Source organism: Equus asinus, chromosome 3 (genome assembly GCF_041296235.1).
Source record: "Equus asinus isolate D_3611 breed Donkey chromosome 3, EquAss-T2T_v2, whole genome shotgun sequence".
Classification (NCBI taxonomy): Eukaryota; Metazoa; Chordata; class Mammalia; order Perissodactyla; family Equidae; genus Equus; species Equus asinus.
The window spans coordinates 118,734,303-118,749,521 of NC_091792.1; the positions used below are offsets into that span (position 1 = coordinate 118,734,303).

The following is a 15,219-nucleotide window of genomic DNA, read 5'->3' on the forward strand; positions in this document are numbered from 1 at the left end:
TGCATCCTCCTTAGAAAGACATTTTAGAGTAAACTGCAGTATGCAATGTAAAATTATGCTTTTGTATGCAGAAATCATCTTCTCATGTAGCTGAGTTGTTCTTGGACAGTAGGAACCAATGCTTTTAAAGCTTTTTGGAATTTCTTCCGGGATCTACCATAATACTGAACTCCCTGCACTGTGACAAAATGGAAAATGATCGCACAAAGGAGACCCAAGGGGGTCCTTGTACTCTTCCTCAATCATTGAATTTGCTTCATTGGAAATTGCTTGTTTGGGGGCCGGCCCCATGGCTAAGTGGTTAAGTTCGCATGCTCTGCTTCGGCAGCCCAGGGTTACACCAATTCAGATCCTGGGTGCAGACCTAGCACTGCTCAACAAGCCATGCTGAGGCGGTATCCCACATGCCACAACTAGAATATAAAAATAGGTACTGGGGGGCTTTGAGGAGAAAAAGAAGACGAAAAGAAAATATTGGCAGCAGATGTTAGCTTAGGTGCCAATCTTTAAGGAAAAAAAGGAAAGAAAATTGCTTATTTGGCTTCACTGGATATGTTAGGCAATGATGGAAATTTTATGTGTGAACTTGGCTAGGCTCTGGTGCCCAGTTTGTTCAAACAGCAGTCTAGATGTTGCTGTGAAGATATTTTTTAGATGTGATTAACGTTCAAATCAGTAGATTTTGGGTAAAGCAGATTACCCTTCATAGTGTGGGTGGGCCTCATCCAGTCAGTTGAAGGCTTTAAGAACAAAGACTGGTTTCCTGAAGAAGATAGAATGCTCATGACTGCACCATAGAAACCCTGCCAGAGTTTCTAGCCTGCTGCCCTGTAGAATTAAAACTAAAGACTGCAACATCACCTCTTAACTTGATTTTCTAGCCTGCTGGTTTACCCTAGATTTCACACTTGCCAGCCTCCACAATTGTGTGAGCCAATTTCTTAAAATCTATTTATCCTATTGCTTCTGCTTCTCTAGAAAACTCTAATACAATAAGGTCACTATCTTGCAAACAGCCTGGCTTCCTTCATCCCTCCATTCTTTCATAGTCACCTGACAAAAATGCCAAGCCTGGAGCTGGCCTGTGGTGCAGTGATTAAGTTCACACATTCTGCTTCAGTGGCCTGGGGTTCACCAGTTCGGATCCCACGTGCGGACATACATATGCACCGCTTGACAAGCCATGCTGTGGCAGGCATCCCACATAAAGTAGAGGAAGATGGGCACAGATGTTAGCTCAGGGCCAGTCTCCTCAGCAAAAAAACAGGCAGATTGGCAGCAGATGTTAGCTGAGGGCTAATCTTCCTCAAAAAAATGCCAAGCCTGAATGAACCCAACCACCAGTTTTCTGCCTTCAACTGGGCAGCTGAACACTGTTAGAGTAAATCACACAACACACCATTATCCCAATTGTGATTATGTTCTACAGTGCTACAGAGCACATAACAGGGACCTAACCTTGTCTTGGGGTAGGGTCAAGGGTTTTCAAAATTCTTTTTGAAAGAAACAATGACATTCACGACTGAGATGAGTTGGGAATTTGGTGAAGAGAAGCAGTAAAATGAGAATGTACCAATAAATGTGCAAAGGATCAGCAAGGTACTGGGGTAGGCATTTGACATTTGCCAGGAATTGGAACAATGTAGTTGATGGAGTAAAAGGATAGTTGGGGAAACAGGTGCACAAGACATGAATCCCTACTGTCAAGGTACTTACTGTTTAATATAAGAAGTCAGACTTGGAAATAGAGCAGCTGTTAGAGGTCCTATGAGAAGTATATCAGTCACCATTTGAGAAGGATCTAGCCTTGTACCCTACTTAAAAGCTAATAATTAGCCTGTTACTGTTTCCTGGCAGGGGACATGAGATACCTGGGTCAAAGACAGAACTTTATTACTTGTGGCAAAAGCAGTAGCCAGAGCTTCATGTCTGTCAGTTCCCCATGCCTCCCAAGTCCCACTCGGGTGACTGAGGTGGACATAGATGGATGTCTGCACACACAGTGGGTTGCCTTACAAGAAAAGAATACTAAGTTTGGGGGGTTCACTACTTTTATACTAAGTGGAAGCAAGCCTGTCCTTGGGGAAGACATCACCTCAGCTCTGAAGATTGATCACCCCAAACAACCCAGAAAAATGACCTGGATAAAGAGAAGTCAGTACCTTGCACTCTATACCCAGCAAGAATTTGCAGGGACGTTCAGCCCATGGCACATTGCCCCTCCCAACAGTAGGCTGGGCTCATAGGATGGAGGTTAAAGGATGGGTAAATTCTCAGGCAAGGCTTAAAGAAATGCACTGAGAAGGTGATGTTTAAGCTATTTTTACAAGAGGAGTAAATGTTAATCAGGCATGGGGAGAGAAAGTGTATTTCAGCCGAGACCCAGCCAAAGCACAGGTGTGGAAACTTGATAAGGGCTTGGTATGCTCAGAAGACTCGCTGGGGTCTCATTATAGCTGGAGATTACAGCCTCAGGTGTGAGGATGTGGAGCATGGGGGGTGTGGGAGCAGTGGCCAACTGTGAGATCAGGCTAGAAAGATAATGAACTATCTTGTTAGCCTTGCTAAAGAGTCTGAATGTCATCGTGCAAGCAATGGGGGATGACTGAAGCTTCTTAATGAGGAGATTGCCATGACTGACCCGGTGTATGTTTTAGAATGATCACTCTAGATTACTAGGTAAAAAATGGTGTCTTGAACATAGTCTTCTACGTTTGCTTCCTCTTAGGATGCCCTGAAAATGACAGTAAAGGGATTTTTAAAGAGTCATAAACTCTCAAGGAGAGAGGAAAAGAGAGAAACAAAATTCTGAAATCAAAACCAAAGGGCTCAGATGATTGGAAAAGCTAAATTCTAAACCAGCAGTGAGCAAAGCCAGTAAGCAATCCTATTTACATTTCAGAATGCCCTAAACAACTCAGAAACTGGCTTCTGGAAGTAGGGGTGAAGAGGGTAACTAAAAGGATTGGAAGTTCATTTAGGAATGAGTTATATCCTTATGCCACCATCCATCACCCCCACAGCCTAATTCTAAAGGCCATTTTGTTGTTCAGGAGACAGTAAAACAGAAGTTCTTTATATTGGAGGACATCAGGCACTTGAAACAGGAGAATTAAGTGAACCATTTTATCCTGAATTCTAAGACCCCCCTCCCTTGCCCCTTGCAGCCCTCCTTTTCTCTCACTTGACTTTCAACAAACTTGTCCCACAGACTCAGAGCTTCTAATCAGCTTTTTAAATGCCCCACTTTTAAATACGAGCAGATAATTAAGGATTACCAGACACCCAAGGAAGCCTCTAAGGTGAAAGTCCAAAACCAACAGAAGAAAAAAAGAGACTGCAGGGGACAAAAAGTTCTCAAAAAAAACTATTGTTAATATCAGAATTGAAAGATGATACTGCAAAATATTGTAAAAAAAAAAAAATGACATTGATGCGGACATCAGTCAGGCAGCAATTCCCAGTCTTGGAGCCAAGCAAGACTGGAACGGCTTTACGGAAAAGCTGACTAAAAAGGCATGAAGTAACGTAGCAGTAGTTGAGATGAAGATGGTAGCATTTTAAAAATGCAGACTGGGGGAAAAATGCAGATTGTAGGTCCCTCAATAGAAAACTAATTCAGAACCTCTGGGAGTGGGGGTCCAGGAGTCTGGAATCTGTGTTTTTTAACATCACCACAGGCAATTCTGATGTAGCTGGCTGGTGGGCACTGGTCTGGAGATTGGTGACTGGAGGACATAGGGTATAACTGGATATAAGAGGATAAAAAAGAGGGGGGGAAAATCTAGGGTTTTTTTTATGGCTGCTAAGTGGATGATGGTGTCGTTCCCAAATATAGAAACAAAGATAAGATACACGTTTGGGAGCCCCCCCCCCCGACCCCAGACCTGTGGTACATCCTGGTGAAAGTCTCATGGGCAAGTGCAGGTATCTCTTACTTGGATTACTGCTACAGTTTCTTGCCACCAACATCTAAGGACACAAGAGCATCCTATGCCTTTTCATCTATCCTTGCCAAATGGTGGGCTGCCTTCTCAGTCCTTTCCCTAGCCAAAGGAGAAAACAAAACCCTGATCATTTCCTCTCTGTTACCGCAGAGTAGCTTAATCACTACACATTACTGCCCTTGACGCTTTTAATAATTAACTTACACGTCTCCAACTGTAACAACTCCCTTGGAAACAGATTTTTATTCAAGAGTATAGCTTAGGTAACTCTCTCCCCCTCAGACCTGCTTTATTTTCTTCATACCGCCTATTGAAAGCTGAAAATTTCTTATTGTTTAAATATGCCTTCCAATTAAAATGTCAGCCTACTGATGACAGGGTCTGTGTTTGCAAGCCTCACCGCTGGAGTCACAGCCCCCCGCAGTCTAGGGCAGGTTCTCAGAAAATGCCGAATGGATGCAGTCTAGTCACTCGCATTTCACAAACATTTCATCTTTCTTCACATCAACCCTCGGCGATGTCTTTATCCTCACTTTGTGAACTAGGAGACCGCCGCTCAGAATTAAAGTATCTTGCCCAGAGTTTCTTGGCAAGTATGGAAGAGTACGACTCCAAGCCAGTCAGCTCTAAAATCCTTGCAAAACCTGACCAGAAGCCAACACGACCAGAGCGGGCGTCTGAGCCGAGAGCCGTCAGTGAAGACGACCAGCTCTTCTCCTAGGTCTGCTCCGCAGTTTAGGAAGGGGCGGGGTCGCGCGACGCTGCGTGCCCCAGGTCGCGGGGTGCTGACGTCAGCGAGGCGACCCGGAGGATTCACGGGAGAGCCCGCCCCATTCAGATCGTAGCGAGGTGCGCGGCGGGGTGGCCTTTCGGCTTGTGTGGAATTGCTTCTGCGCTGTGTGGGGAGAGGGGTCGGGGTTGGGCTTTCGGGACAAGGTCCCGATGGGCTCGGACCTGCACCTCACCCCTAGGCCGTGTGAGTGAGTCTCGGCAGGCGGCAGTGTCTGGTAGGAGTTGTATGAGGGAGGCGAAGTACGACGAGACCTGGGCCTGGCTGTACGCAGGTTTGCTCAGCTTGAGGGCCACCATCTGGCCTCGGATTTGAGCCTGTCGTGTCTGGCGGGCCGGTGTGGTGCGAACTCTAAACCTGACCTGTGTATTTCTCCTGAGTCGCCCTGCCTTAGCCCCTCTGGAAATAAGCCTGCCCCGCCAAAGAATATTTCGGAAGCTATAAAGTGCATTGTTATTAAACGTAGTCGCATAACGTAACTTAAGAAGCCAGTGGATTCGGAAAAATAAAGTTGCTAGATTGTCTGTCTTTAAAATAACCGATAGCCTAGGGAGAGTCCCCAAAGCAGAATTTGTTGACACTCTTAACACCTCCGATGACTAAGTAGCAGCCTCCACGGTTGTAAAAGAAAGTAGCAAATATCTTAAGACTTAATGATCTCATTACGTATAAAATCTGTTGGTCAGATTTTGTTTTTTTTTTTTTTTACCTTATAAGGTTCTAGAAATGTTTGGGCTTCCAATAAGTATAGTATTCTCTTGGAGAAAGTGTATTTATGATTCAGTTAATGAAAATGAAAACCTTGGACAAGAATAGATTTTTGCCTTAATTCTCTCTAACAACCACTGGAAAATTGGCAAAAGCAGAAAAACACCTTAATTGTTGTATAGATATGTGTGGTGAGTGTTGTAATTTGTCGTAAAAGTGGCATTTTCTTTTTTAAGAATTCATTTTACAATCGCCCCTTACTTTGATGTCAAGTAATTTTAGAGTATAATCTATTGATCAAATTTTCCACACCTCCTTTACATGTTTTTGTATTAAAAAGCGTTTTTTGCACATAGACTATAGATTCTTGTTAAAATGCCTTAGTGGGGGGTGAGGGGGGGAGTGCAGAGCGCCTGGAGGCCTAGTGGTTATGTTCAGGCGCTTTGTGGTGCAGGGGGTGGTCTGGATCCCTGAGCACAGGCCTACACACTGTTCACAAACCATGCTGTGGCTGTGTCCCACATACAAAAAGTAGAGGAAGATTGGCACAGATGTTGGCTCAGGGCCAATCTTCCTCACCCAAAAAGATAAATAGAATGGCTTAGTATAATACATTCTATAGTGTAGGCAATTTGTTATTCATTTGTGGGAGAGGGTAGTGGAAGTTACCCTTCTGCGCTAATTGTATTTTGCAACATAACTCATTCCCCATAACTTTAGTGCATGCTATGGGAAGTCCTCCTTATATAAGGATCATTTGTGTGTATGAGGAAAGCTTAAAAATTTTATCTTGTGCATCACAAAAAGCTAGTATTTATAGAAATGCTTACTAAAAATAGATATTGTAAGTACTAAAGTTATATATATATTTATTTTTTTGAGGAAGATTAGCCCTGAGCTAACATCTGCTGCCCATCCTCTTTTTGCTGAGGAAGACTGGCCCTGAGCTGACATCCATGCCCATTTTCCTCTACTTTATACATGGGACGCCTACCACAGTGTGGCTTTTGCCAAGCGGTGGCATGTCTGCATCCGGGATCCGAACCGGTGAGCCCGAGGCCACCAAAGCGGAATGTGTGAACTTAACTGCTGCACCACCAGGCCGGCCCCTAAAGTTATATTTTTAAACTTTAGAAATCGTAGCATTTCCAAACCTTATGGGTCTCAGCAGTTATTGGTTCATTTTGCTCTCTTCAAGGATGGGTTATTTTCTCTGATATTAATTAAATGACATGGATGAAAATGTTTTATTTTTAATCAGTAGGGAAATCAGTTCAAATAAGTATGAACAAACAAAAACTTGAATAATTAAAATAGGCTACTTGATAAGTCTTATTTGCTTTGAAATCTGGAAATAGGTTTCATGGGGGGGGGAAATCACATTTACCTTCAAAAAATACTAGCCGATGTGAGGGTTTTTTTTATCAGTGATCCCTAAAGTTTCTTTGATGAAATACTGTTTCAGATCTTTTTTTGTATAATCTGCATTAAGAAGCCCAGAGAACTTTGTATTGATACAATGATTTATTGAGTTGTAATACTATGTTGAGTCTAAATTTAAATGAATTTATTGGGAATTTAAAAATCAAATTAGAGTATGAAGAACCTACTTCTTCACAATTATAAAAGTGACTAGATGTGACCTCTGTAAAGTATTATAATAAATAGTAATTAGCACAGTTTATGTATAGTGGACTAAAACTGGATTGTAGGTAGAGTTTTTTTCTTTTTTTCTTTCAAGGATTGGTTTTGCTTTCACCTAAATTCAGTTCCTAAAAGCAGACTTTATTTGCATTAGTCTTTTCAAAGTCACCGTACAGGATTTTAACCACTTTATTTTAATCAATCTGTAACAATAACTGAAGAAAAATGAAAAAATTAAGCATGTGGTGCTTTGAATTTGGTTTTATTGGTTAATTTTTTTATATGCTTTTTTTACATTGTGATCAGTTGAGAGGGAATTCTACATTTCTACCAGTTTCATCCTCATCTATGTATACCACTCCCTTCCCACATTTTCTTCTAGCTCTGACCCAGTGTTAAGTTGATTCTATCAGATTAATTTTCAACCTCATTCTTCTCAGCAAAGTTACTGTGGACAATTTATAAGTTCAGAGATTCTTTAGTTATGTGTCTTTGATATAGTTATTTTTGTGAGGAGTAATAGAAGTTTTTCTCTCTCTCTCTCCCCCAACCAACCTTCCTGAAACTCCGTGTCCCCCTAACATTCTGTATGTAGGTTGAGTTCTCTGCTACCAATGATGTTTAGATAAACTTCAGTGAAATGACTCTTCAGGAATTGGTACATCAGGCTGCCTCCCTTTATTCGGATAAAATAGCTGTATGTTTTGATGAATGTAACAACCAGCCTCCAGTTTATTACACCTACAAGACTGTGATTAATGCTGCTTCAGAATTATCGAATTTTCTGCTATTACACTGTGACTTTCAAGGAATTCGGGCAATTGGTCTCTACTGCCATCCTGGGATAAACTTACCCTCTTGGATTTTAGGGTAATATTTTTTAGAACTAAAAATTTGATATTACTGTAACCTAATCTGTAATTCTTTAATGCATAGAATATATTGCAAGTTACTGTTCTATTTGCTATTGGATTTTTCTATATTGTTTGGTCCATTCTAGAGAGACTAAAGGAGTTCATATTTACCCTACGATTATTTTTAATCGTTTAAATTAGTTAATCTGATCTTATTTCAGAGAGACTAGAAGTATTTACTGATAGTAGAACATTTAAATATCTCCAAAATATAAAGGCTTCATTTGCCAAAGGAAAACAGTCATTAAATACTGTAGTTAGATCAAAGAAAACAAGTATTTCAGAAATAACATGACTGTTTTTTCCCCAAGACTGAAATTTTAGGTACTTACGTATTCAGTAAGTGAATGAATGAATAAATGAGAGTTTTGGATGATGGTCCATAAAAATTGAGATATGAATTGAGGAAGACACTAATTCAAACAAATATTTGCAAATGTTCAATCTTTTTTTTTTTTTTTTTTGAGGAAGATTAGCCTTGAGCTAACTACTGCCACTCCTGCTCTTTTTGCTGAGGAAGACTGGCCCTGAGCTAACATCGTGCTCATCTTCCTCTACTTTATATGTGGGACACCTACCACAACATGGTGAACCCTGGGCTGCGAGAAGCAGAACGTGCGAACTTAACCACTGCACCACCGGGCCAGCCCCTGTTCAATCATTTAAGTTCTAGAATATTATCCTCATACAGTGGTTTCTCTACTTGGGTTCTGCAGCAAAGAAAAGCTGTTAAAGAAATAGAGAAGTTGATATTCATCCCATAATATGTGTCTTAGTAGATTAATTATATAAATGTGAAGCAAAAAAAGTTTAAAAATTTACTTTCATTCAATCGTTGACAACAATTTATTGAGAATTTACCATGTACAAATATCTAGTGTTCTCAAAGTGTACCTCAAAGTACTTGTAGTTAAAACGACTAACTGATCTTTGATCTTATTTTTACAGCTATTGCCACATACGAATCAATTTTAAAGCTTTTTTTTTCCCCTTTAAGGTATCCAGTTTTGGTGATATATAACTTTCATGTGCAAATTCTATTAATCTGCATACAAATAAGTTACATGAGGCTATTTTAGCTAATTTTATGTTATCCTGCATAGACAGATGAAGAAATTAAACTCTGCTACCTGTTTGGTATTTTAGCAGTAGCCAATTAACCAAGTGTATTATACTGTAATGCATAAACTTTAAAAAAATCTTAGATTTCTCTATAATAAGTGATGAAAATTTTTTATAGTAAACACTCAGGATATTCAGTCTTAAGAGCAAGATAAAAATAACTATTTATAACCAAAGATGTGTCAACAAAAACATTGAGAATTTCTGATAAAATAGTGAAGTCCATAGAGAAATAGAAATGCTTAAAGTAAGATTATTGTCAACAGATATTCTATGCTCACTCTGTACTTTGTTTCTTTAGAATTCTCCAAGTCCCTGCTGCTTATGCTCCTATTGATCCAGATTCACCACCAGCGTTATCAATTCATTTTATGAAAAAATGTAATTTAAAGTTTATCCTTGTTGAAAAACAGCAAATTAATGTAAGTGTGGGTATTTAAATTGTTCCATTTTATGTGGTACATTTACCTTTCAATTGAAGGGGTCCCATCTTTTCTTGATTTCTAAATTTACTAACTCAGCAGGATTTCTCAGTCTCGCACTGTTGGCATTTTGGGTTGAGTAATTGTTGTAAGGAGTGTCCTGTAGGTTATAGGATGTTTAACAACATCCCTGGCCTCCACCCAATAGATACCAGTAGCATCCCCCAGATATGACAATGGAAATTGGCTCCAGACATTGCCAGGTGTCTCCTGGAGGCATCCTGCATCCCACACACTCCATTGAGGACTGCTACTCTATGGCATGGATATATCGTCTAGTCTCATAGTAATGCATTGTGCATTGTTTTGAATTTCTCTTTCCAAAGTTGTTCCTATACTGTACTTTAAACTTTTATTTTTGTGTATTTATGGCAATTTACAGTAGCTAACAACATTAAAAAGTTATAACCAAGCTTAGATTTTGAAAAAGAGATTGGCACTTAGATCAGACCTTTCTGGAAAACTAAATTTATTATTTTTTTAATTTGTAAGTGACTGCCAACCGTAGACCTAGCCAAGAAACACTGCTTTAGGGGCAAGAGTTGATATTATATTTTCAGCAAGATGCAGCCCATGTTTCATTAGTATTTCATTTTTTTGTTTATAAAATATTATTTTACCAAAGAGAAAGGGTGAACATTTTAGAAGGTATTTACCCATTTCCTATATGAAGCAGTTTATATTGGGGGTAACTTAAATGCATTCCGCCCGTGTGTGTGTATATGCATGCATCCATATCTGTATGTAGAGCAGTGAGACATATCAAGAGCTTGAGATATGTGGAGGACTTCCTAAAGACTCATGTGTAAGGCTTCCAGAAAGAGACAACTAAAGTATTAATCTGGTATTAAATATTTTGTAAATACATATTTATCAGTGTCTGGCCAAAGTTTTCTCTTCTGCTTCTCAAATTGGTTATTTCTTTGTTGATAAGTAAACAAAACTAAAATGGGGATGTGACATTGATTTTCCTTAACAACCTTGGTGAAAGTTTTATAGAAGAGGTGGTTGGATGTGAGAATTAATTGTCAATATCAAGCCATTCTTTATAACTGCATATAGGAAGGAGTTGGGTACACAGCAAAATCTCATAGAAAGTACCTTGTTTCCCATTCTGTGACTTTGATGGTGGTGTAGTGTAAGTGTTCTTCCTTCACTTAACACAGAAGCAATCAGGAAGTGTTTGTTGAGCATCTACTGTATGCCCAGCATCCATTAGAGCAGTGGTTCTCAGCTAGGGATGATTTTGCCTCCCAGGAGACATTCAGCAATGTCTGGAGATATTCTTTATTGTTATGATAGAAATGGGGTGATACTGGCATCTACTGGGTAGATGCTGCTGAAAATCCTACAAGGCACAAGACAGCCCTCGACAAAAATTTATCTAGTCCAAAATGTCAGTAGTGTTGAGGTTGAGGAAACTTGCACTAGAGACAGGGTGTTTAGGAGGGCATTGTTGTGTGAAAGAAGCCTAAGACATGATTCTTGCCCTCTAGTTGCTTTTATAGTTGGAGGAAAAAGGTTAATACTCGTGAACCTGTAAGATGTACATAGTGTGACATTGCCCTAAGCAAAGTAAATGTAACCTAGTAGAGAGAGGACAATTTTAATGGAGAAGGATGGGTTTGAGCTAGGTCTTAAGAATTGTAAGCCCTTAATTTTTTTTAACATTATAGGCCACTCCACAACCTACCCCAAATATACACATAACAAGCACAAATAGAAAACGTTAAGGCTCCTGGGTTGTGACATTTTTCTCTCATATTTATTGATTTCTTCAACATGAAAGCTTAAGTTATGTTTCATTACACTGCTTTTTATCAACCTATAAAGGTATATTCAAAGGAAGCTCACTTTCAGCATGTACAAACTGAATTCAGCATCTTTTCATCCAAGCTTACTTCTGTATTAATCTAACTCCATCCACGAAATACCTGAGCCAAAAATTCAACAATCTTCTTAGACTTACTCCATATCCAGAAAGTTATCAAGCCTATTGATTTTTTGTTCATAGATGCTTTCTGTCCACTCCTGTTGCAATAGACTAGTTCAGGCCCACATAGCGTTATCTGATTCGTTGTAAAAGTTTCATTAAATGGCTCTCATTTATCAGAGGCTTACTTATCAGTCTTTCCTTGAGGAGTAAAGTCTAGTCTATGCTGTTGCCACCTTCAGTTGGGTCCTATCACTTACAGGTTTAGGTCTAAACTTCTTAGTGTTGAGTATACAAAATTGTTAAGGATTAGCATCTCATCTCCTATCAACAGCTCAGCTCACCTTCTCCCTCTCCCCCAATTCTGCAAATTACTGAAATGCTTAATGTTCTCTACAACACCAGCTTTGTCAGGTCGGATACTCTTTATTGGCTGTTTGCCTAAAGTACCCCTATTCTTTATTTGGAGAATTGGTACTTATAACACAAATATTACGTATGAAGAATCAGTCTCTGCCTTTCCAGGCAGAGTTCAGCCTCCTCTGTTTCCATTAACATTTCAAACATATTTCATCATTGCATTTACCATGTTGCACTGCAGTTGTGTTTTTGTGTCTTTTTGTTTTTAAGGTGAGTTTGAAAATAAGCTTTATTCTTGGCGGGGTTTCTTATCTTTTTATCCCTGGATATATAGCAAGTACTCAAGAAAAAGCCATGTTGAATGAGTAAATGAATATTTCATATTATTTGTATGTAAAAAAAGAATACCTTTTAACATATTCATATTGTAAACTTTGTTCCCCATCTAACATAGAAATTCAAATCTTCCTATGAAACGTTATTGAACTATGATACGTTTACAGTAGAACATAATGACATAGTACTCTTCAGACTTCACTGGAAAAATGTTGAGGTGAGCTTGATGCTAAATGAAAGAAAAGAGAAATATGAAAAAGAAAAAATGACAAACAGCACAAGTTCTGAGAACAGCAATGAAGAAAAGTCAGAAGAGCACATGGATGCGAAGCTAAAGCATTGCTTAGCTTATGTTCTCCATACATCAGGCACTACGGGGAAACCTAAGATTGTCAGAGTGCCTCATGCATGTATAGTGCCAAACATTCAGCATTTTCGGTAAGTTCTGTCCTAAGAATCCTTCTTCAGAACTTGTATTTTGAAAGGAAAAAATAATTTTAAAATATTTGTTCTTTATAACTCTTGTTCCTAAATTGATAGTCCTAAGTAATTGGGTCTCTTTTGTTTCAGCTATATCTGAACTTTAGTTCTCTGCAGACTAGAGCTTTACCTGTTTGAGTCAGAACTGGAGCCAAACAACAAACAAATGATATAGTTGGAAGCTTTGCTTCTTAATTATTAATAAGAAGGGAGGAAGCACATTCCTGGCAGAGGTATAGCAGAATTATGGAAGAAAGAAGGAGTTTGGCTTTCTAGAGTCCATTAGGACAGAGCTGAGGAAAGAGAGAGCAGGAGCCATGTGACCTGAGGGGACAGGAGCCTAGTATACCCTGTTGAAGAAGTTTGAACTTAATTCAATAGATGATGAAGAATGATTAAAAAAAGATTTGCATTTCATTAAGTTCACTCCTGTAGCATTGTTGAGTTTGAGTTTGGTTTTGCTGTTATGGTTGGGAGATGAGAAATCTCTATGAAGTTGAGATTCTCACCTTGTAAAGAAGGAAGGAAATAGAGGAGGAAGGGAACCAGAGGGGAATAGTCTTAGGAAATCAGAGGAAACAAATAGAAACAGAAACCCCAAGAGACAAATACATAATCTTATGTCATCGTAAGTTTTATGTAATTTAAAATTTTCTAGTAACCACATTTAAAAAAAGAAGTAAATGAAATTAATTTTAACATTATATCTTACTTAATTCAGTATATATAAAATCTTTCAATATGTAATCAATATAAAAATTATTAATGGGGCTGGCCTGGTGGTACAGTAGTTAAGTTTGCACATTCTACTCTGGTGGCCCGGGGTTCGCCAGTTTGGATCCCGGGTGCAGACCTACGGACCGCTTATCAAGCCATGCTGTAGCAGGCATCCCACATATAAAGTAGAGGAAGATGGGCACAGATGTGAGCTCAGGGCCAGTCTTCCTCAGCAAAAAAGAGGAGGATTGGTGGCAGATGTTAGCTCAGGGCTAATCTTCCTCAAAAAAAAAAAAATTATTAGGTATTTTACCTTCTTTTTTTATGCTAATCATCTTCAAAATCTAGCACTTACACCATTTTGTACTTACACATATCAATGTGAATCAGCTACATTTTTAGTGCTCAATAGGCACATTCTACCGTATTGGACAGCACAGGTCTAGAAGAAGAGAATGGTTACATGCTGCAGAGAGAGGTGTCTGTTGTAATCGACAGTCTGGTCTTAAGTGACTTTACTTCTAAGTGCCCAGGGTTGAGGACAGATTACAGGCTGGAGATAAGGGAATGAGAGATAAGGAAAGGGAGATAACAAAAGTAAACTATTTTCTATAAACCAGTTTTAATAGAAAAGGAAGAATTCTGGGAGGGGATAAGTTTTTTATCTTTGTTTAAGATGGAAGAGGTTTATAAGTTGAGGGTAGAGAGTTGATAAAGAGGGTTGCTTTAAGAAATCAAGTAGTAGAAGTACAGTCATGCGCCCCATAATGATGTTTTGATCAAGGATGGACCACATATACAATGATGGCCCTTAAGATTAGTACCATATAGCCTAGGTGTGTAGTAGGCTACACCATCTAGGTTTGTGTAAGTGCACTCGATGATGTTAGCATAACAGTGCACTTCTCAGAATGTATCCCTGTCATTAAGTGATATATGACTCTAGTGTATAGGAGTAAGATACTTTGAGATGGGAGGGGATGATATATAAAATACTGGGTAGAATACCTCTTCTTCAGAGAACCTTAAGAAGATAAGAGGGATAATAAATTACATAAATTATTTTATTTTATTTATGTAATTATTTTATTACATAAATTATTTATGTAATAAGGAATGCTAGAGGAAGCTGATGGATTGTAATTTTAGTGTGAAATAGAAAGCAAAGTCCTTATGCTAAGAGTATGGGAGGTGAGAGGGAATGGAGATATAGGGAACCTGAAGAATGGAGCAGATTTAGAATCTGGGGGAGATGAGAGAGACAGCTGACTAAGAGGCACTGAGCCTAGCAGAGGCAGGAATTATCTGGAAGGGGAGAGCAAATATGTGCTTAGTGAGGGATGAGGGGTTGATTAATGAATAAAGCATAGAGATTTCTTGATAGCTGTTTTGTGCTTGAACTTTATGAAATCTGTTTGCCTTTTAAAAATCCCTTTGTGGTGTATTTTAGGTTCCTAAGTAAGTAAGGTGCTAAATAATTGGATTCCGAAGAGATGAAATGTTAAGATATCTAATTTAGAAATTAAAACAGTAATGTTATGGGGCTGGCTCGGTGGCGCAGCAGTTAAGTTTGCACGTTCCACTTCTCAGCGGCCTGGGATTTGGTGGTTTGGATCTCGGGTGTGGACATGGCACCGCTTGGCAAAAGCCATGCCGTGGTAGGCATCCCACATATAAAGTAGAGGAAGATGGGCACGGATGTTAGCTCAGGGCCAGTCTTCCTCAGCAAAAAGAGGAGGATTGGCAGTAGTTAGCTCAGGGCTAGTCTTCCTCAAAAAAACAGACA

General features: G+C 39.2%; 1 protein-coding gene across 14 annotated transcripts in view; it reads left to right on the forward strand.

Annotated features, from left to right (window-relative positions):
* The first annotated feature begins 4,719 nt into the window (after nucleotides 1–4,719).
* AASDH (aminoadipate-semialdehyde dehydrogenase) overlaps nucleotides 4,720–15,219 on the forward strand; it is a 33,051-nt gene continuing 22,551 nt past the window's right edge. For 2 of the 14 annotated variants that reach the window (XM_044766037.2, XM_070505802.1), the window contains exons 1-5: nucleotides 4,763–4,796; nucleotides 5,455–5,636; nucleotides 7,685–7,959; nucleotides 9,427–9,547; nucleotides 12,355–12,674. In XM_044766037.2, coding sequence (XP_044621972.2) covers nucleotides 7,730–7,959; nucleotides 9,427–9,547; nucleotides 12,355–12,674 — 671 coding nt within the window. In that variant the 5' untranslated portion in view covers nucleotides 4,763–4,796; nucleotides 5,455–5,636; nucleotides 7,685–7,729. Of the gene's footprint in view, nucleotides 5,637–6,327; nucleotides 6,493–7,684; nucleotides 7,960–9,426; nucleotides 9,548–12,354; nucleotides 12,675–15,219 lie in introns of all 14 variants that reach the window. The other 12 variants (XM_044766036.2, XM_070505804.1, XM_070505800.1 and 9 more) reach the window with 11 other exon arrangements.